At 39.6% G+C, this 16,825-nt stretch overlaps 1 protein-coding gene across 1 annotated transcript; it reads right to left on the bottom strand.

Moving 5' to 3' along the window:
- Positions 1-255: 255 nt before the first annotated feature.
- On the bottom strand, positions 256-16,707 carry LOC128518622 (claspin). The gene is made up of 24 exons (XM_053491810.1): positions 16,485-16,707; positions 15,740-15,857; positions 14,657-14,991; positions 14,364-14,528; positions 13,906-13,962; positions 13,751-13,823; positions 13,554-13,656; positions 11,738-12,249; positions 11,425-11,613; positions 9,715-9,872; positions 9,410-9,600; positions 9,245-9,297; positions 8,899-9,080; positions 6,677-7,169; positions 6,505-6,559; positions 6,299-6,392; positions 5,434-5,531; positions 5,119-5,280; positions 4,761-4,882; positions 3,300-3,424; positions 3,056-3,182; positions 2,896-2,969; positions 1,550-1,711; positions 256-599 (listed from the first exon to the last, which is right to left on the bottom strand). Exons 1-24 carry the CDS (start codon positions 16,506-16,508, stop codon positions 483-485), a joined length of 3,789 nt encoding a protein of 1,262 aa, XP_053347785.1. The 5' UTR covers positions 16,509-16,707; the 3' UTR covers positions 256-482.
- Positions 16,708-16,825: the final 118 nt, after the last annotated feature.

The raw sequence follows: 16,825 nt of genomic DNA, 5'->3' as shown, positions 1-16,825 counted from the left end.
CTAAATAAAGCAAATTTTCATTTGTACATAATTCAAGTTGAAGCCATTTCTAACATTAATTTTTATTTTGTTTATTTATTTGTTTATCTATTTATCTATTATTTATTTACTTACCAACCAAGATCTCTAAATAAACATACTTTAACTTACAAGGAAATACTCAAAGCACTAAAATATCGAAAGGTTACCAACAGTTGTTCTCTACATGTCTGTTCTCTATGATCATAATAACATTCATCTCACAAATTTCAAAAGCATGTTTAAAATAAACTTTTAATTTATAAATTTTACAAATAAAAATACAGAAATACAAAAATCACAATATTTACATCATAAAACAAATGCACACGCTGGATCACAAACCCCAAAATATACCGGCAAGCTTGCCAAACATGAGAAAATCCAGTAACCAAGAGACTTAGTTAAAGCTAAGACACTGGCTCGACAGAGGACGCAAGAGAGGTCAAAGCTTCGAAACGGGTTCAGTTCTCGAAAAAACTGAAAATACTTCTTGGAGGTCCAGCGGATTTCACAGAGTTTTCTCGACACGGCCGCTTCGCAGCAGGTGCCAAAGTGTCCGTCTGGGCTCTTTTCTTAATCTGTAACAGGCAGAGAATAAGAATAAAAAAAAATTTATGAATGAGACACATAAGGTCTTCAGCAAAAAAATACAATTTATGTTTCGGACAATAAAATTGTCTAGAGTAGTTTCATTATTGATGGGGGTGATTTTTTATTTTTTATTTTTCCTCAAAATGACATTATGACACCCCACAACCCCTTGTGTCATGAAAACTGCAATGCATTGTGTGTTCTGACCCCTTTCCATCAGAACCAGCATTAACTTTTTCAGCAGGTCGAGATAAAGTAGCCCCATTAAAAAAAAAAAAAAAAAAAAAAAAAAAAAAAAAAGGTGACCAGACCTAGACATGGGTTGATATGGAGCTCACTGCTTGCAATATCATCATTACCCATTTATATAATGATGCTTGCAAAACTGTTTTCATACTACCATCTTCAATCTGCTTAAATGCATAACAGGTATAAAGATAACATGCCTTGACCCCACACGCACCCACAGGACAATTTAGACATGTACTATATAAAGTTTTAGAACTTTAAGGTAAAGTTCTAGCATCAGTTAATTAAAAGTGAAAAGGAAAAAGAAATGCATTAAAAGATTCTATTTCAATTCCACAATAAAAATATGTAAAGAATTTTGAATTAAATTGAACTATATCTATCTTTATAGGCAAGAAAAGGAGCAGCATTTATTATGAACTTTCATCATTCACTATTTTGCTAAACATATCAGAAACAAACCTAGACAAACTAGCACACATTTCTGTGAAGAAAATTTATATATATTTTTTAAAGTATTGTGTCACAGTGTATATTTGAACACTCATTTTGCTGCCACGGTTGCAAAACACTCTGGTGCCCCCTAGTGGTGCAAATACAAACCTGTACACAAAATCATTCGCATTTACACCACTATAATAACTTCTGACTGTTTAACATCCATCTCTTGAGCTTGGTCGTAAATTACCTGTTTCTTTGGGTTGTCAGATGTAGGCGTCTCCTTTTCTGGAGATAAAGTCTGGAAGAGGAATCCTCGTGTGTTACGTGGAGCTAGAGGGTTGCCCTCTGAGATGTTGGCGAGTTTCTGAAGCACTGCCCGGGGCTGACTAAGCAAAGATCCTCTCTTCACCTGAGGGGCAAAACACATTAAGATTTGAAATGAATGACTAAGCCATACATGAATGAACAGAATACATTTCAGTCATAACATGAAAACAAATGGTTGCAACAATGGCGAGTCAAAAATGGGTTATAAAACTTCAGTTGGCCGCACAGGCTCCCCAAATTAGGGTTTGTTTTTGTGGTTTGAGGGCGTAACCTGACGCATAAACAGAAGCATTTGGAGATCTAAGTAAGGATACGCTAATAAATGTGAAAGTTTTTTTTTAAAGAGAATCATTACTGGAGACGAGACACGGATTCATCACTACGAGCCCGAGAGTAAACGGCAGAGTACGGAACGGAAACACCCTTAATCACTGACAAAGAAAGTTCAAAAGTCGACAATCCGCTGGAAAATTCATCAATTCATAGTTTTCTGCGATTCTTAAAGGCCAGAAGTATTGGAACATGATCAGGAAAAAGGTTCAACAGTAAACAGTGCTCATTACAGTGAGTCGTTCATTGAAATGCTGAAGACTAAACTTCGGAGTAAACTCATAGGACCGATATCCGAGGGCGTCGTGATCTCACGTGACGATGCACATCCGCACACTGGTGCCCAAACGGACAGTGTATTGAAAACCAAGGAGACTATGTAAAAAATTATGTATTTGTCTTTACTAAAAGTTAATTAAAACCTCTCGCAGCCGGAAGTCTAGAGAGAGCTGATTGTGTTAGTAGTAGCCTTAATGTGAAGGAATTGGACACGACTAAATTGGAGAGAAAATAAGGGGAAAATCTTTTTTAAAAAAAAAGAAAAAAAAGTGAACAGCCAGAGCACGGATATTTTTTGACTCACCCTCTTAGATTATATTGCATAAAGTATGTCAAAACCCACCCCCCACTGTAAGCCATTTAATAACCCAATGGCATGTCGGTAAAATATCATTAGCCAGATTTTTTTGTGTTGCCAAGACAAAGCCTCTATTCAGATTAGCCCCGACCCACAAAAGCGAAATTCAACTGCCACATCAATACAAATTCTTTATTGAACTGCTACATTAAAAATCTAACTTTTTAATTTAAATTAATGTGGCAGTTTCTTTTGAAACTATACAGATACTGAAGCTCTTGTTTGTCAGAAACTGCCACATTAATACAAATGAACACTGTGCTCTTAAAAAGTATTCTCTCTTGCAGTCAAATACTTACTACAGGCTTAGAGGGTTTCAAAAAAGGGCTGGCGTTAGAGACTGGCTTCTCTTGCACAGGCACTGAAGAGGTCTCTGCAAACAAAATAAAAAAGTTTAGTCTTGTCTAGCATACTTAAGAGCCAGGTACACACCCACAAAGGATTTGTTGAACCATTCACCTTTCTTCTGAAGTGCCTTAGCGGTTAGTTTCTTAGCCAGCTTCATAAATTGACTGTCCTCCTCTCCAATCTTGTCCTCCTCCTCCTCCTCCTCTTCCACTTCTTTTCCTTTCTTCGATGTTTCAGACTATCCGAAGTAAAGAACATTGCCATCAAATAACCTTTTACATGCTAAGGTGAAAAATGTTTTTCTTAAGTAACTCTTAATAAGGATTGTTATGCAATAAATATCTGTAAATCACACCTGCTCTCGTAACCACTGTTCTCTCTCCAGTCTTTCCTTGTGTCTCTGCAGCTCTTGCTGATCCACGTCATCTTCCTCCTCTTCCTCTTCGCCCTTAGCACCAATCCCGAGCTCAAAGCCATCATCTAGGAGTCGGACAAAACAGATATATTATGAAATAAATGTAGTCTGCAACAGTGTTAAGGAAGGTGGTACGTCTCAAAGAAACATCCAAATGGATGCCAGGACCCAAGATTTTCCAAAGCATCACAATGACTCCACCACTTTTTGCCCATACGGCATCCTGGTGTCATCTTTAGCTTATGTAAATGACAAGTGTCACTAATATCTATTTATTTCATATGGTATATATATAAAAATGTATTACAGTGTTGGAAATAGATCCGGGTTTTGGACCGCACATTTTGGATGTGCTAAATGCCTTAAAAATGCCAGAAATGCATCACAGGGCAGCAGCCAAACAGCAGCAAAGAAAAAAAAATGCACAATGCACAATATTATGAATATAATTAGTAAATTATATTAATTTTTAAAAAGTTCATTTTTAGCGAAAAATGCATGATAAGTTAAAAATTGTCACGAAAAAAAAATCATTACGGAGAATATTTGAAGTTTCCGAGAAATTGCAGGGGTTTCTGCAAAAACAATTACTTCGATTCTAAGACCTTGTTCACACGGGGAACTGGATATGAAAGCTGCTGCTGCTACTGGGTTCACCCTCTGACTGCACAACGTCGGATTAAAAGAATTTTTTTTGTGGTTCATGAAGAAATGCGAAAATTTCCGCGTATGTTTTTCAACAATTTATTTTATTTTATTTTGCCTTTTTCCGCATTTCCCTATGTATAGCATGTAGGATCATGGGATATATCCGGTCCTCCGAAGCGTAAAATGAACGTGAAGAAAACGCACTAAAAGCGTTTCCGTGCGGTCGTTGGGATTTAAACCCCAAGAAAAAGCTGCATGCAACGTGTTTTTGATGCCGTATAAACGCGCAGCCGGACAAACGCACGTCACCAAAGCCCGTGTAAACACCCATTGACGTCTATGTGTAGAAAACACTCTGCGCTTGATCGGCGCTCACCGGACGCTACAAATGCAAGAAAAACGCTCGATTTTAACGCCTGTGTGAACAAGGTCTAACGAAAAACCTGTGAATGACTGAGGCTGCAAACTCTGAACTGCGACCTTGCGAGGGTCGACAGTATTCGTAATATTTTAGGTTGGCCGGAACAGATTATCTGCATTTACATTATTTCTTATAAGAAAATGCGTATGTCGAGGTATCGCTGTACAAATTCTCATTCAACCATTTTAGGATGTGAGTAAATCCTGATCAACCAACAAGGTGATCTTTTATACAGTTATGACACAAAATAGCAGCCAACGCATCACGTGTTTGAATTACAACCGGTGTGAAAAGGATGTTAACAGTCATACATGCATACACTCTAAACTTACCAATGTCCTTCCAGCGGAAGCGGCGCTCTCGCCCGGGTCCATCTGAATGCAGATCTCCATCAGCTAGGTAACGCTCCTGATACAAGCGCAACTTGCGCTTATCCTCATCAAGGACATGCTTCCTGTAAAAAAAAAAAAAAAAACAGCTCAGAAATCTATAAAAACCAGAAAAGGACATTTTCCCTTTGATGATGACGCTACAGAATCCCATAGCTTAGTGTTCTTTAAACACAGACTGCTCATTAGTGGAAAATCCACTCACCAAACTGCATATCAAACCAGAATTAACACAGACTGTTAACTAAACATCTTAAAATAATAAAAAAGAAAAAGATTTTGATTTAGTGTTTATTCTCACATGTGAATTTTGTTAACTTGGTCCATCAGTTCATCGTCTGACGGGAGCTGCTCCTGGAGCTCATCTTCTTCGTACTCATCGCCTCCCTCGTCATCTTCATCCTCGCTGCCTACATCACTGCCCGACAACTCGGCCTCAGACTCCACAAAGTCAGTCATGCGTCTAAAGCCAAAGAGAGCAGTTTAAAGTAAAGCCTTAAATCCTAAAAAAAGCTATCTAAAACTCTTAACAATATAAAGTTAATTGTAGGGTTTTTTCTTTAATTTTTTTAGTAGACTTAATATCACAGGAGAGATAAGCATTAACATGACTTACATCTTTTTCCCTGGATGGCGCCCAAACACTGCCTCCCTCTCCTCCTGCTCCTCATCATTCATCTCTCCTTCAACATCTGATTCTTCTTTACCCTCCTCCTGTGAAGGAAAACAAAAAACACATGTTAGTTCATAACATCTAAGACAGCCAAGTGCAAATAGACATGTACTGTTTCTGTACTAATCAGTTAAAAGCTTAATACAGTAAGTCCCCAAATTACGAACATTCAAGTTACAAACGGACCACGTCTCTACAAACATTTGGAGATGCAAACAAATCACAGAAGTAGCTCATGTGTATTGTAAAAAAAAAAATAGACTCCACAGTGCACTAGATACAATATTTTAAGTGTGTAAGTAAATGTATAAAATGTCCAAAGTTCAGGTATATTGTATGCATGTAGAGGACCGGGAGAAAAGAGTCGGTCTCACGGGTTTCAATGAATCAGTCCAAGAGCACGATTAAAAATTGTCTGCCCTGATGATGAATAATCCTAATTTTGTCCTCAATGAGACAGAGTTCACAGTCTAAAACAGCTCTGAGACTAAATAGCATCTGTTCAAGTGCGCAGTAAACATCATGAACCATCGTTCTCCCGGGCTCTCTTTAAACGAGGTCAGCTGCTACATCACCGGTATTCCCCTCACAATTTAGAGGCGTGGTCTCGCGAGAGTATAATGCAGAACCAAAACACCAAACCTGTGTCTTTGTTTTTTTTTATGCTTTAAGGTTGTACATTTGTGTCAAGGGCGTATAAGACTCACTTTGTCTGACTTATGAATGAATTCAACTTACGAACATAAACGAGCTCTCGGAGTAGAATTCGTTCGTAAGTCGGGGACTTAACACCTTGTATCATATTTACCTTCTCACTGTTGCTATCGACATCCGACAAAAGCCGAAACTCACAGTTGTCTTCCTCTTCTTCTCCTTCTTCCTCCTCCACCACCTTGCTCTTACTAAAAAGCAGACCATTACAGACAGGTTTTTTTTTTTTTTTTTACTTGCACCCTGTCGACTGAAAAGACATTGCTAAAAGAGCAGACACGCTGATCACATGACTGACTTTACCTGTTGGAATCTTCTTCAATAGAGAGGCTTGTGCCTGGTCTCCCTGGAGACGTAGCTAATAAAAAAGAAAGAAAGAAAAAATAATTAAGGATTTTTTTTTTTAAGAAAAGAACCAGGGGCTCTTCATTACGCTCGTAAATTATATAATCTTTAATGAGACAGAAACACACACCAGGAGTGCCTGTGAACTTTCCCGAGCAGAGAGAAAGCAGCTGGTCCATGTCTGCGTCCGAGCTTCCGTGACTCTCCTCAACCACGTGTTCCGTCTCTAATGCCTCGGTTTCCTTTTTGGCCTTGGTGGTTTCTACAGACTGGGTGGAAAACACTCCAGAGCACAAACCCAGCAGCTCGTCCTCACCTGCTGGCTTACTCTGCTCCGCTGAACCGAAGCCACCTGAGCAGAACCCTAGTAATTCACCCATGTTGGCATCCATGGCGTTTTCATCCAGGTTGTCTAAAAGCAGCTGGCGTTTGTGGGAGCGGCTCTGGCCACCCCGGGGCCCCACGTTCAAGAAGCCATCTGCGTCCAGCAGCTGTGACTGCGTGTCCTCCTCCTGCGAGAAGGGGCCTTGAGAGTCTGCAATTTCAGGAGAGGGAACACCGTATAGGTCCTGCGAGTCCTCTACAGGGAGGGTAAGGGATGGCTCGGACAGCTTACCAGAGCTCTGATGAACAGGACAAGACAGAAGAACAATTAGTGCACAGGTAAGGAAAAATAATCCCAGCAACATAAGTGGAACACGTTTTCAATCAATCAATAATTTATTTATATAGCACTTTAACAAAAGGTTTACCTAAGTGCTTAACAGAACAAACAAAAAGACAAACATTAAGAAAAAATTAAACACCTGAAATCAACATAAGCTGTTAAAATAAAAGAAACATGTAAATTAAGAAAATATGGATAGACAATAAAACAAAGCATAAAAACAATATTAAGAATAAAGCTCAATCAGAATAAAGAACATAGACCAACATAGGATAAAAACAAAACATTAAGAAATAAAAACAGAACTCAAGAGAATGTTGTTATAACTAAAAGGCACATCACCTAACTAATATGAATTAAAAGCTAATGTAAATAAATGAGAGAATTTTACATGGTCGCGAATTCCATAGTTTGGAAGCCGCTACCGCAAATGTGCAATCGCCAAACTGTTTGCATCTGGATTTTGTCACTTCCAAAAGAAACTGACCAGATGATCAGAGCACTCTGCCAGGGTTACAGGGTATTAAAAGGTCTGTTAAATAAGATGGGGCCAGGCCATGTAAGGTTTTAAAAACAAACATCAATCATTTAAAATCGATTTTAAAATGTACCGGAAGCCAATGGAGAGAATAAAGGATGGGAGTTATGTAATATTGTTTAGAAGTATCGGTTAAGAGATGAACAGCAGCGGTTTGTACTAATTGAGGGCAAGAGAGAGATACATGCTGCTTAAATATTGACCCCAGAGAGAATGTACGTTATATAGCGAAAAGAGAAGAGGGCCAAGAATAGAACCCTGTGGCTTTTTTAAAGTCAGAGAGTCTTAATTTGATTACCTGTGTTTGTATATTTTCAATGATAAAGTGCTTAGCCAAGCTTTTGAGATAAGCCTCTCTTTAAAAAAAAAAAATAGACAGTTTCTTTTCAGCTCTTTTATCCATGTCTACCTACTTTACCAAGGAAGACATCTTAAATTATCAGATGGCATCTATTTTGGAGTCACCCCGGGCAAAAGTTTGGACACACCTTCTAACTCCATGGTCTCTTCTGAGTTTTTTTTCTACATTGTAAAAGAGAAAAAGCTTAATACGTTTATCCAAAATACACAATAATCTCCTCTGAATAGTTGATATTGAGATGTATATCTGCTACTTCTGCTCTGTAAAGCTTCATAACGGCTCTAATCTGAGGTGCTGTTTGTTAATTGGTAATTTCTGAGGCTGGTGACTCTAAATGAACTTCTCCTCTGCAGCAGAGCTCAGTTTTGGTCTTGCTTGTTCCAGAACATCTGACCTTTATAACACCTGACTGTCATCGTTGCTGTTACTTATTACCAAATGCAATATGTCTTAATTCAGTTTTGGAATCCAAGACTGTTTTAGAATGTAGAAAAGAAATCTAAACTTGGGTCCACACTTTTGACTGGTACTGTATATGTAGATGTTTGAGCTGAGGTCTACCAACGGTGGTGCCTAAAGGGCTTTTAATTTTACCAGACCAGTACTCAAACAGTAAAATAATTTGTAGATTATGATACCGAAAACAAGGAAATCTCCAAAGCAACATTCTAGATAAAATTTTGTATTCTTACCCATAATAAGGACTAAATTTTGTACAACCCCAATTGTGATTTCAAGTGCCTTTAAAAACAACAGGAAATTATTTTCTTGCTGAAAGAGCCCAACCTTGGAGGCTGAGCCGAGGAAACTTGGTCTGAAGAAGCAGGGCGACGGTGAGCGGAACACGGCTGTTGAAAGACCTTTGCCTGCGGCGCGGCTCACCGGCTGATATGACGGGAGTGTGGAGCTTGTCAGTTCAAAGCTGCTGTTATGGCTGTTGTCCTTTAAGGAAAGGCCATCCTCATCTTCTGTACAAGAACATAAAAGGTCACAAGTGTCATTAGTGTATCTTATATATACATACACACACATTTCTAAATCAGGTTCACCACAAAGCCAGATTAATGCTTCTGGTTGAGATCCTTCATCCAAAGTAAGACTATTCATTCACCTGGAGAAAATATAAACTCACCCATTTTGCCGTCATTCTCCAGGTTGCCTTGCCCCGACTGCCTAACACCATCCCTAAACATCAAATAAAGACATAAAGGCATTTAAATAAAACTCTTCTCCATCTGTAATTTTAATTTAAAAAAAAGTGTAAAGGCTTACCCTGTGAAAACTGTAAAACACTTACCCTGTTCTGGAGCATGAGCTGCCTGCAAACAGCATCAGTGTGCCATCAGTGTATGGAGTAGGAGACGGACTTTTAAAAGCAGGAGAAGCGCTTCGTTTAGACGTATTGCCGCTTTCAGCCTCCTCTGCCTCTACTTCTTCATTTTCTGCTTCGTTGGCTTCTTCCCCATCACCCAGCAAATCATCAATACCCTATAAAGTTTGTAGAAGTGCACCAGGAGAAGTATTAACAAAATGATGATAATGTCATTTAGAGGATCCTAGAGGAATCCTTAAAGGAATTTTTTTTTATTGGCACACTGATACCTCTTCTTCCTCAGACTCTGTCATTTCTTCCTCCTCTTCCTCCTCCTCACAGTCTTCATTGTCCAGACGATGAAGGGCGGCTCGGCGCTCTCGTTCTTCCTTCCGGCGGATAGCCATAGCCTGCTGCAGGCGAGACTTTAGCAGAACCAGCTTTTCTCCTGAAGAAAGCCAGGGGAACAGAACCATACTCCAAATATGAGAAGATTTAATTAAAACTTGATCTGTCGCAAGCGAAGAACGTGTGATCCTAGGATTTTATATTTCCCCAAAGAACAGAAAAGCAACATGATCTAAAGTCTCTCAATATTTAAAATAATACAATGCAAAACTTACCTCTTACAATAGTATTCTTAGGATGAGACGCATGAGAAATTATATTGCAGAAGCCATTCTTATCCAGTTTCGTCAAAACTAACTTATAAACACACATTGATATTTTTTTTGCACCATTTATTAGTACCCCATAGATGGTTTTCGTTTCTTACGTTACAAAATTATTTTCATAAATCCTACACCTGATACTATGGCATATTCTACAGATGTGCTAAACGGGTATAAAGCTGGAGGAAAAAAACACAAAAAAACAAAACAAAAAAAAAAAACACCACCACTGCAATTTCTCCTTAACAAACACAGAACATCAGCAACCAAATATCTAAATATATTATAGACCAGGCATCACTAAATGGTGGGCCGCTATCCGGATGGTTCTATCCGGACCCTGATGCTTTTCTGATAAATACCCCTGAAAGCAAGGGTCGTTAAAGCAAAAATATCCGCAGCAGTCTGAGGTGAGGGCGTGTAAAATACCCGAACTGAAAGAATATATAAAGATACTAAATCCTAACAAATACGAAATCCGGACCTCGGTTTGAAGAACATTTTACTGGACAGACATTCTTAAATTTTTATTCAGTACCCCTGTTAAACACGTTAGCGAGTCACTGAAGTGCCAATAAATAAATAGACATAAAACTTTAGTAAAATGCCTAAATACATATCTAGCAAAATACTGAAATGAATGTTTACTCAGGTAAACCCTAGTCATTTTGATCGTTTAAAGATATATAACGGTAACCGCGTTTGTTACCTAACTAGCCTAAGCTAGTCCTAAGAAAAATTACACAGAGCTAACAGTTTAAACTGCCCCCTTTCGTGGTACTCACCCACACAACTGCAGTTTAAAGAGTTCACGATGCTCAGGGTGCGGGGTTTGGTTAGGCGCTAGCTAGTTTGTATAGTACTAGGAAAATTTTATTGTATTTAGTTTTAAGTCGTAGTTTAAACTAGATATGTTTTTAAGTGTTATTTTTCAATCTGGCAGCTACGTATACTTCAGTGAGCCAGCAAGTTTGGCTTAGTTCTCTATAAAGACTTTTTAATAAATAATAATAATAATATTATTGAGGGTATTGATTCAAATTCAAGGAAGATTCATTCAAGATTAAAAGAACTTTAATAATCCCAGAGGAAAATTGCTTAAAATTGGTGGCGCCCCAACGGTGGTGCTACCATGCGGAAAGGCCTGGGTTCAATTCCCATCCAACGTCCCAAACCGTGATCACTGGTGGAGTGCTGGTCTCAAGCCCGAATAAAATGGGGAGAGTTGCGTCAGAAAGGGCAAATTTGGTGTGCGGATCAGATGGACCTCTTTGACGGAAACAGCCTAAAGACCGACAACGACCACCACCTCTGCTCTAGACAATATACCTGGCTTAGTGTGTGTAGCCTCCTCTTCCTCCTCATTGACTGTGACAGTGATGGATTCGGCATGCAGCTCCTCCTGTCCAGACAAATTGCTGTCCTTTCTCACCACATTTACGTTAATTGATCGTTCTCCTTTAGGCCGTGGAGCAGACTGGACATGCCTCAGAAACCGTTCTTTTAAAGCCTCTAGACCTGAACAACACACAAGATACAGCATCCGACATGAAAGCCTGATTAAAAAGCGAAAATAAGGCAACTAGAAACTCATTACTATAGACTGATAAATGATTAGAACAATTTAACACCGCTCCCTCACCAGGGTTAGCCTGCTGCGGCTCCAGCTGGATAAAAGCTCCCTCGTCGGCACACAGCTTCGCTACAGGAGGAGGCTCCAAACCAAGCTCGCGCAACCGGGCCAGTTTATCTTTCTTGGGTTTGGGCCCTACTGGTCCTTTCTCAATGAGAGCAGAGCTTCCCTGTTCTGACTGCTCCATCACGGACTTACTCTGCTCAACCGGTGACATAACACGATCCTCTTTAGGAGATTTATCACTCTCAGACACGCCCACAGAAGGAAGAGCACCATCTTCCTCCATGACCTCTGGGTTTTTTAGCTCAATGCCTGCAGCCCCTGACTGGTCCTCAGCAGAAGCAGCAGATTGTGCATTGTGTTCATTTGCATCACCGTCATGTTGGGTGCAGGAGACACCCAACGAATTCAGTTCATTCTGATCAGTGTGTGGGTCCGAGTTCGGTTCTGGTGCCTCAGACTGATTTGTGGAGGATGCTGAAGACGCTTCTCCAATACAGTCCTTGTATTTGGCAGATCTTAAAGAAAAAAAGAAAATGATTACAGAAAATGCGAATATCTAGAAATATCATTGTAAAATGACCAAAAAAAGAAAAAAAAAAGTGTGTTTAAATAAAGCGACTGATACTAGGGCGAGTCAAAAATTAACCACACTAAGGTCATATTAAAAACTTCTGTTAGCCTTATTAGTACTTTTACATTTAAGGCTCCTGTCTCCCCTGTGTCACTACTGTGCAGATGTGTGTGAGTGTGTTACATCAGTTAATCTGTAATAATCGTAAGTGGTGTGAGCAAAAATGAACACCCCAATTATAATGCGAATGAAAGAAGAGCAGTGTGCGGTCAGCTGGCGTCACGTTGTTCGGAAGAAACACGTGATTGGCTTCAGACCTCCCTGACTGGTGGTGGTAGTAGTAGTAGCAGCCTTATACTTCAATTCAATTCTTAAACTTGACTCTCTAATTGCTCTTTTTAGTATCACTGGAGAGGAAGATAAGCGTCTAACTACAGCTAAACAGCGTTTATTATCTTTTTGCAACACTCCTGGCCAGGCGTTCTCTTTTATTCAAGTGGAAGGATGCCACGTCACCCACTCACGCCCAGTGGCTCAGAGATATTAGGTCCTGTTTGTTCCTGGAGACGATTCACTACACAATCTGTTATTCAGACTTGAAATTTCAACAGGTGTGGGGGTCCCTCCATCGCTTTTTTCATATACATTTATAGTTTGATTTCCTTTTTATTTATTTTTTTTCTTCCCCCCCCCTTTTTTTTGCACGCAGAACAAAAAAACTTCCAGCTCCATGGCATTGGATACGACTAAATTAGGGAGAAAATGAGGGGAAAATCCCAAAAAAAGGAAAAGAAGAAGAAGAGCAGCATACAACACTCCATTAAAAAAAAAAAAAAAAAAAAAAAAAAATATATACAATTTTAGTATTCGAGGGTGGGGGGGGTAACTGGCGCCGTTATTTATTGAAGACTTTGCGTGCAGTTTGGAGAAAACTTTTTATAGCAAAATAGTCCATATGAATGGATAAAGAAGGTAAAGGAATGTCGCACAAATGTTAGCTATCAAGAAGGAACCAGACGCTCGTCTACGTCTACTTACGACGTCGAGCGTACATGTGAAACGCTCCTGTCAAGTACAAAAGTGAGTATGGATAAAGTGGCTTTTTAAAAAGTTAAAAAGTCAACCATCAGCTGGGAAACTGCTGAAAGCCGCCCTGCGAGAATGAAGATTCATTTAGCGCGCGGATAATTTTTGACTCTACCTCTCCTGACAAGATCGTCTGTAACGTATAAAGCTGACTGTGCCTACTTCAGTAACGCCATAGCTGGCTTGTCAGGACGAGGTCTCCTCTTGAAGAACTGGTCGATGCCCTTGGGCTCTGGCATATGGTATGGTAGCCCTATTGTGGACTCTGGTGAAGCAAAAGAAAAAGCATTAAAAGGGTGAAGAACTGAAAACAAGCACATCGTTTTTCAACACTTTTACCTTTAATAACTCTCACTAACCTCGTACAATTCTCTGGCTTTCACTATGGAGCTGTTTCATTGCCTCCTTACTCGCACGAGCTGCTTTCCTCTCCTAAGGACGCGATTAGGAGGTTAAACAGATCAATAGAAACAAATTAACACAGGAAATAATACACAACCCGAATGACTTGTACCTTGCGCGGAGATTTTCCTTCCTGCTCTTCATCCTCGTCAGAGTCGTCTAAAAGGGGCTGCAGTTAGAAAGTAAAATAATGTTTATTTGAACGTCTCATGGGGAGATAAGTGCATTAATACAGATTAAAAGGGATGATGGAGTGAATATAAAGTTGGTGCAGAGCTTGGTGAGCAATTTGGCCAGTGATTTTTTTTTTTCAGAGGAGAAAAAGAAAGAAAGCATGGCTGATCTGAATGAAAATGAAAATAAAAACCACAGAGTGCAAAACAGGAATTTACCTCAGAACTCTGAGTGAAGAAAAGCTTAAAAGAAATTGGAAGATTTATCAGCTATAAATCAGCTTTATCAGTTTATAAACCTTTTTTTAAAATCCGTTTTTCCCAGATGTCATAAATGGTGATTTGTCCAGTTCTGTGTGACATTGGAAAGCTTTAATGATTCATCACTTTCTCTCACCTTGTTCTTGGCCTTCTTTTTCACAGCAGCTCTGATGGCGTCCAGAGACTCCTCTTCCTCTATCACCACCTCCGTCAGGTCGTCCTCTTCAAGCTGGGCATCGAACAGGTCATTATCACCCAGCAGACACCCACTGTCATTGAATACCTTGGGCAAAGCGAATTCCTGAGAACACACAGTAAGAACAAGTGTGTGAGAGGAAGAATAGCAGTCATATGGCAATGACTAATTGATTAATTTAATTGATTTTGGATTGATTAATTCAATTTTCAGGAAACTTCCAACAAGCTCACTTCAGGAGTTCTTATCTTCTCCTTTAGTTGTTTCACCAGATCCCCTCTGCGCTTCTCCTTCTCTTTGTGTCGCCATGACTTCTCCCTCTTTCTGGTCTCGTCCGTCTCTCCCTCGCTTTCGTCACTAGCCGCGGCTATGCGGGAGATCTTCTTTCCCCGTCTCTTTTTCGGTTGCTCGCCTTCACTGGCCTTCGTCCCCTCGCCGCTGGATTCTGACAGCACCAGAGCCTCGGCCATCCCATCTCGGTCTTCCTCCTTCTCACTGTCGCTGTCCTGCAGAACCTTCCGCGAGCGAGGCTTCCGACTGACGACAATGTCGTCGTCTGAATCTTGAGCTTAGAGGTTCAAATACGGTTTTATGGTTAAAAACAAAACTTGCCAAAAACACACATGGCATTAGAATCATACAAATAAATAAATAATTCAATGATTTATGAGCAAGCACAGTAAAGAACTTTAACACCTATTGGTAATGCAAGACCTACATGCTGTTTCATAGTACGCTTGTCAATCGATACCAAAGTGCCGACTCGATTGCGATTGTATAAATATTCTGATTTAAGGATCAGACTGGTGAGTGTCTACAACGACAGTTATAGCCCGAAACATTCAATAAGTGCAAGGAGTGGCAACAAGTTGACTGCACACTCCTTTCACAGGTAATGGTAGCACACAGATAATCTCTAGTTTATCTTAAAAATCATTTTAATTATGCATGTACCATTAAATACTGAAAATAACTGACACACAATACAAACATCCCAGGTTTACGTTTACATTTAGGCATTTGGCAGACGCTCTTATCCAGAGCGACTTACATTTTTATCTCATTAAACATCTGAGCAGTTGAGGATTAAGGGCCTTGCTCAAGGGCCCAACAGTGGCAACTTGGTGCTTGTGGGGTTTGAACCTGGGATCTTCCGAACCGTAGTCCAATGCCTTAACCACTGATGTGAGATTTATCTTTGATAAAAATGTGGAGGGGTAGAAGGAAAAAAAATAAAAAAAAGTGTTACCAATATGCTACTGATAAACTATTCTGGTCGGAATGAGACCCAAACACGTCAATAAATCTGTGTTCACCTTCTTCAGCATGAACCTCAGCAGGAGCGGCGTCGGTCACGGCCTCCTCCATGGGTGAACCCACTCCGCTGTCTGAATCACTCTCTGCCTGGGGGATCTCAGCAGGAAGATCAACAAGCTGTGTGCAGAAAACACTCAGTCAGTTAGTGATCTGGGCAGCGCCACCTGTCACATACGGCCCACTTGCAGAGATCACACTCATCCGATCTCTCACACTCATTTACTCACTGGAGTAAATAAATGCACAATTTATGAAGAATACATTTTATGAATGCATACTTGGATACTTAGACAATTGAATTCAGGTCTAGGTTTGTTAATTACCATAATATTTCTTTATTTTCATTTTATATTCATTGATTTAATCAGCATGTTAATAAACTAAACCTAACCAAGCATAGTACGTTTCTAAATCCTAAACAACATAGGCATGTCTAGATATCAAATTTGTAGCCAACATTTGATCATGTGTATTTTAACAAGATAAACAGTTAACTAGTACACACCACTAGCTTAGACAACTAAATTAGCACACAATAAGACGTCGACTTTAGGCGGCTAAGTATTTCTAGCAGAACAGCTAGGCTAGTCACGACTTTTTAATCGACTTTACTTGATTTTTAACTCGATTGCTGTTTTTTAAGCAAATTTCCACTAATATTTTAAGTTATAAAATATAGAATTTTCTGTTTAAAGCAGATATTACAACTCGAGAAGGCTAAAAAAACATCATGCACAGTGTTACCCGCTCAGACAGAAGCAGGCTCATCTTTTGTCCAACGCAGCTATTTGACGCAAAAACTCATCAAAAAACTAATTAAAACGATAAATAAGACATTCAACTAAAAGAAAATATAGTTTAAAAAATTCACGGAGTGATATTTGATGTTTTTCTGTCGCTGTAAATGAAGCTAGGCGTTAAAAACCGTCTCCCGCCTGATCCTCTGTGAAGGGAACAAAAATTTCAACTGTTCGCGCGCTGGAGTGAAAGCGCTCTTCCTGCGTTGCTTGCGTCATCACGTCCGACCTCGCTGATTGACCCAGCGGTTGGCATGCAACGTTACTCGGTCGGTGATTGGCTGGAAA

Source organism: Clarias gariepinus, chromosome 3 (assembly GCF_024256425.1).
Source record: "Clarias gariepinus isolate MV-2021 ecotype Netherlands chromosome 3, CGAR_prim_01v2, whole genome shotgun sequence".
Lineage (NCBI taxonomy): Eukaryota > Metazoa > Chordata > Actinopteri > Siluriformes > Clariidae > Clarias > Clarias gariepinus.
This window is presented reverse-complemented; position numbering and strand designations above follow the sequence as displayed.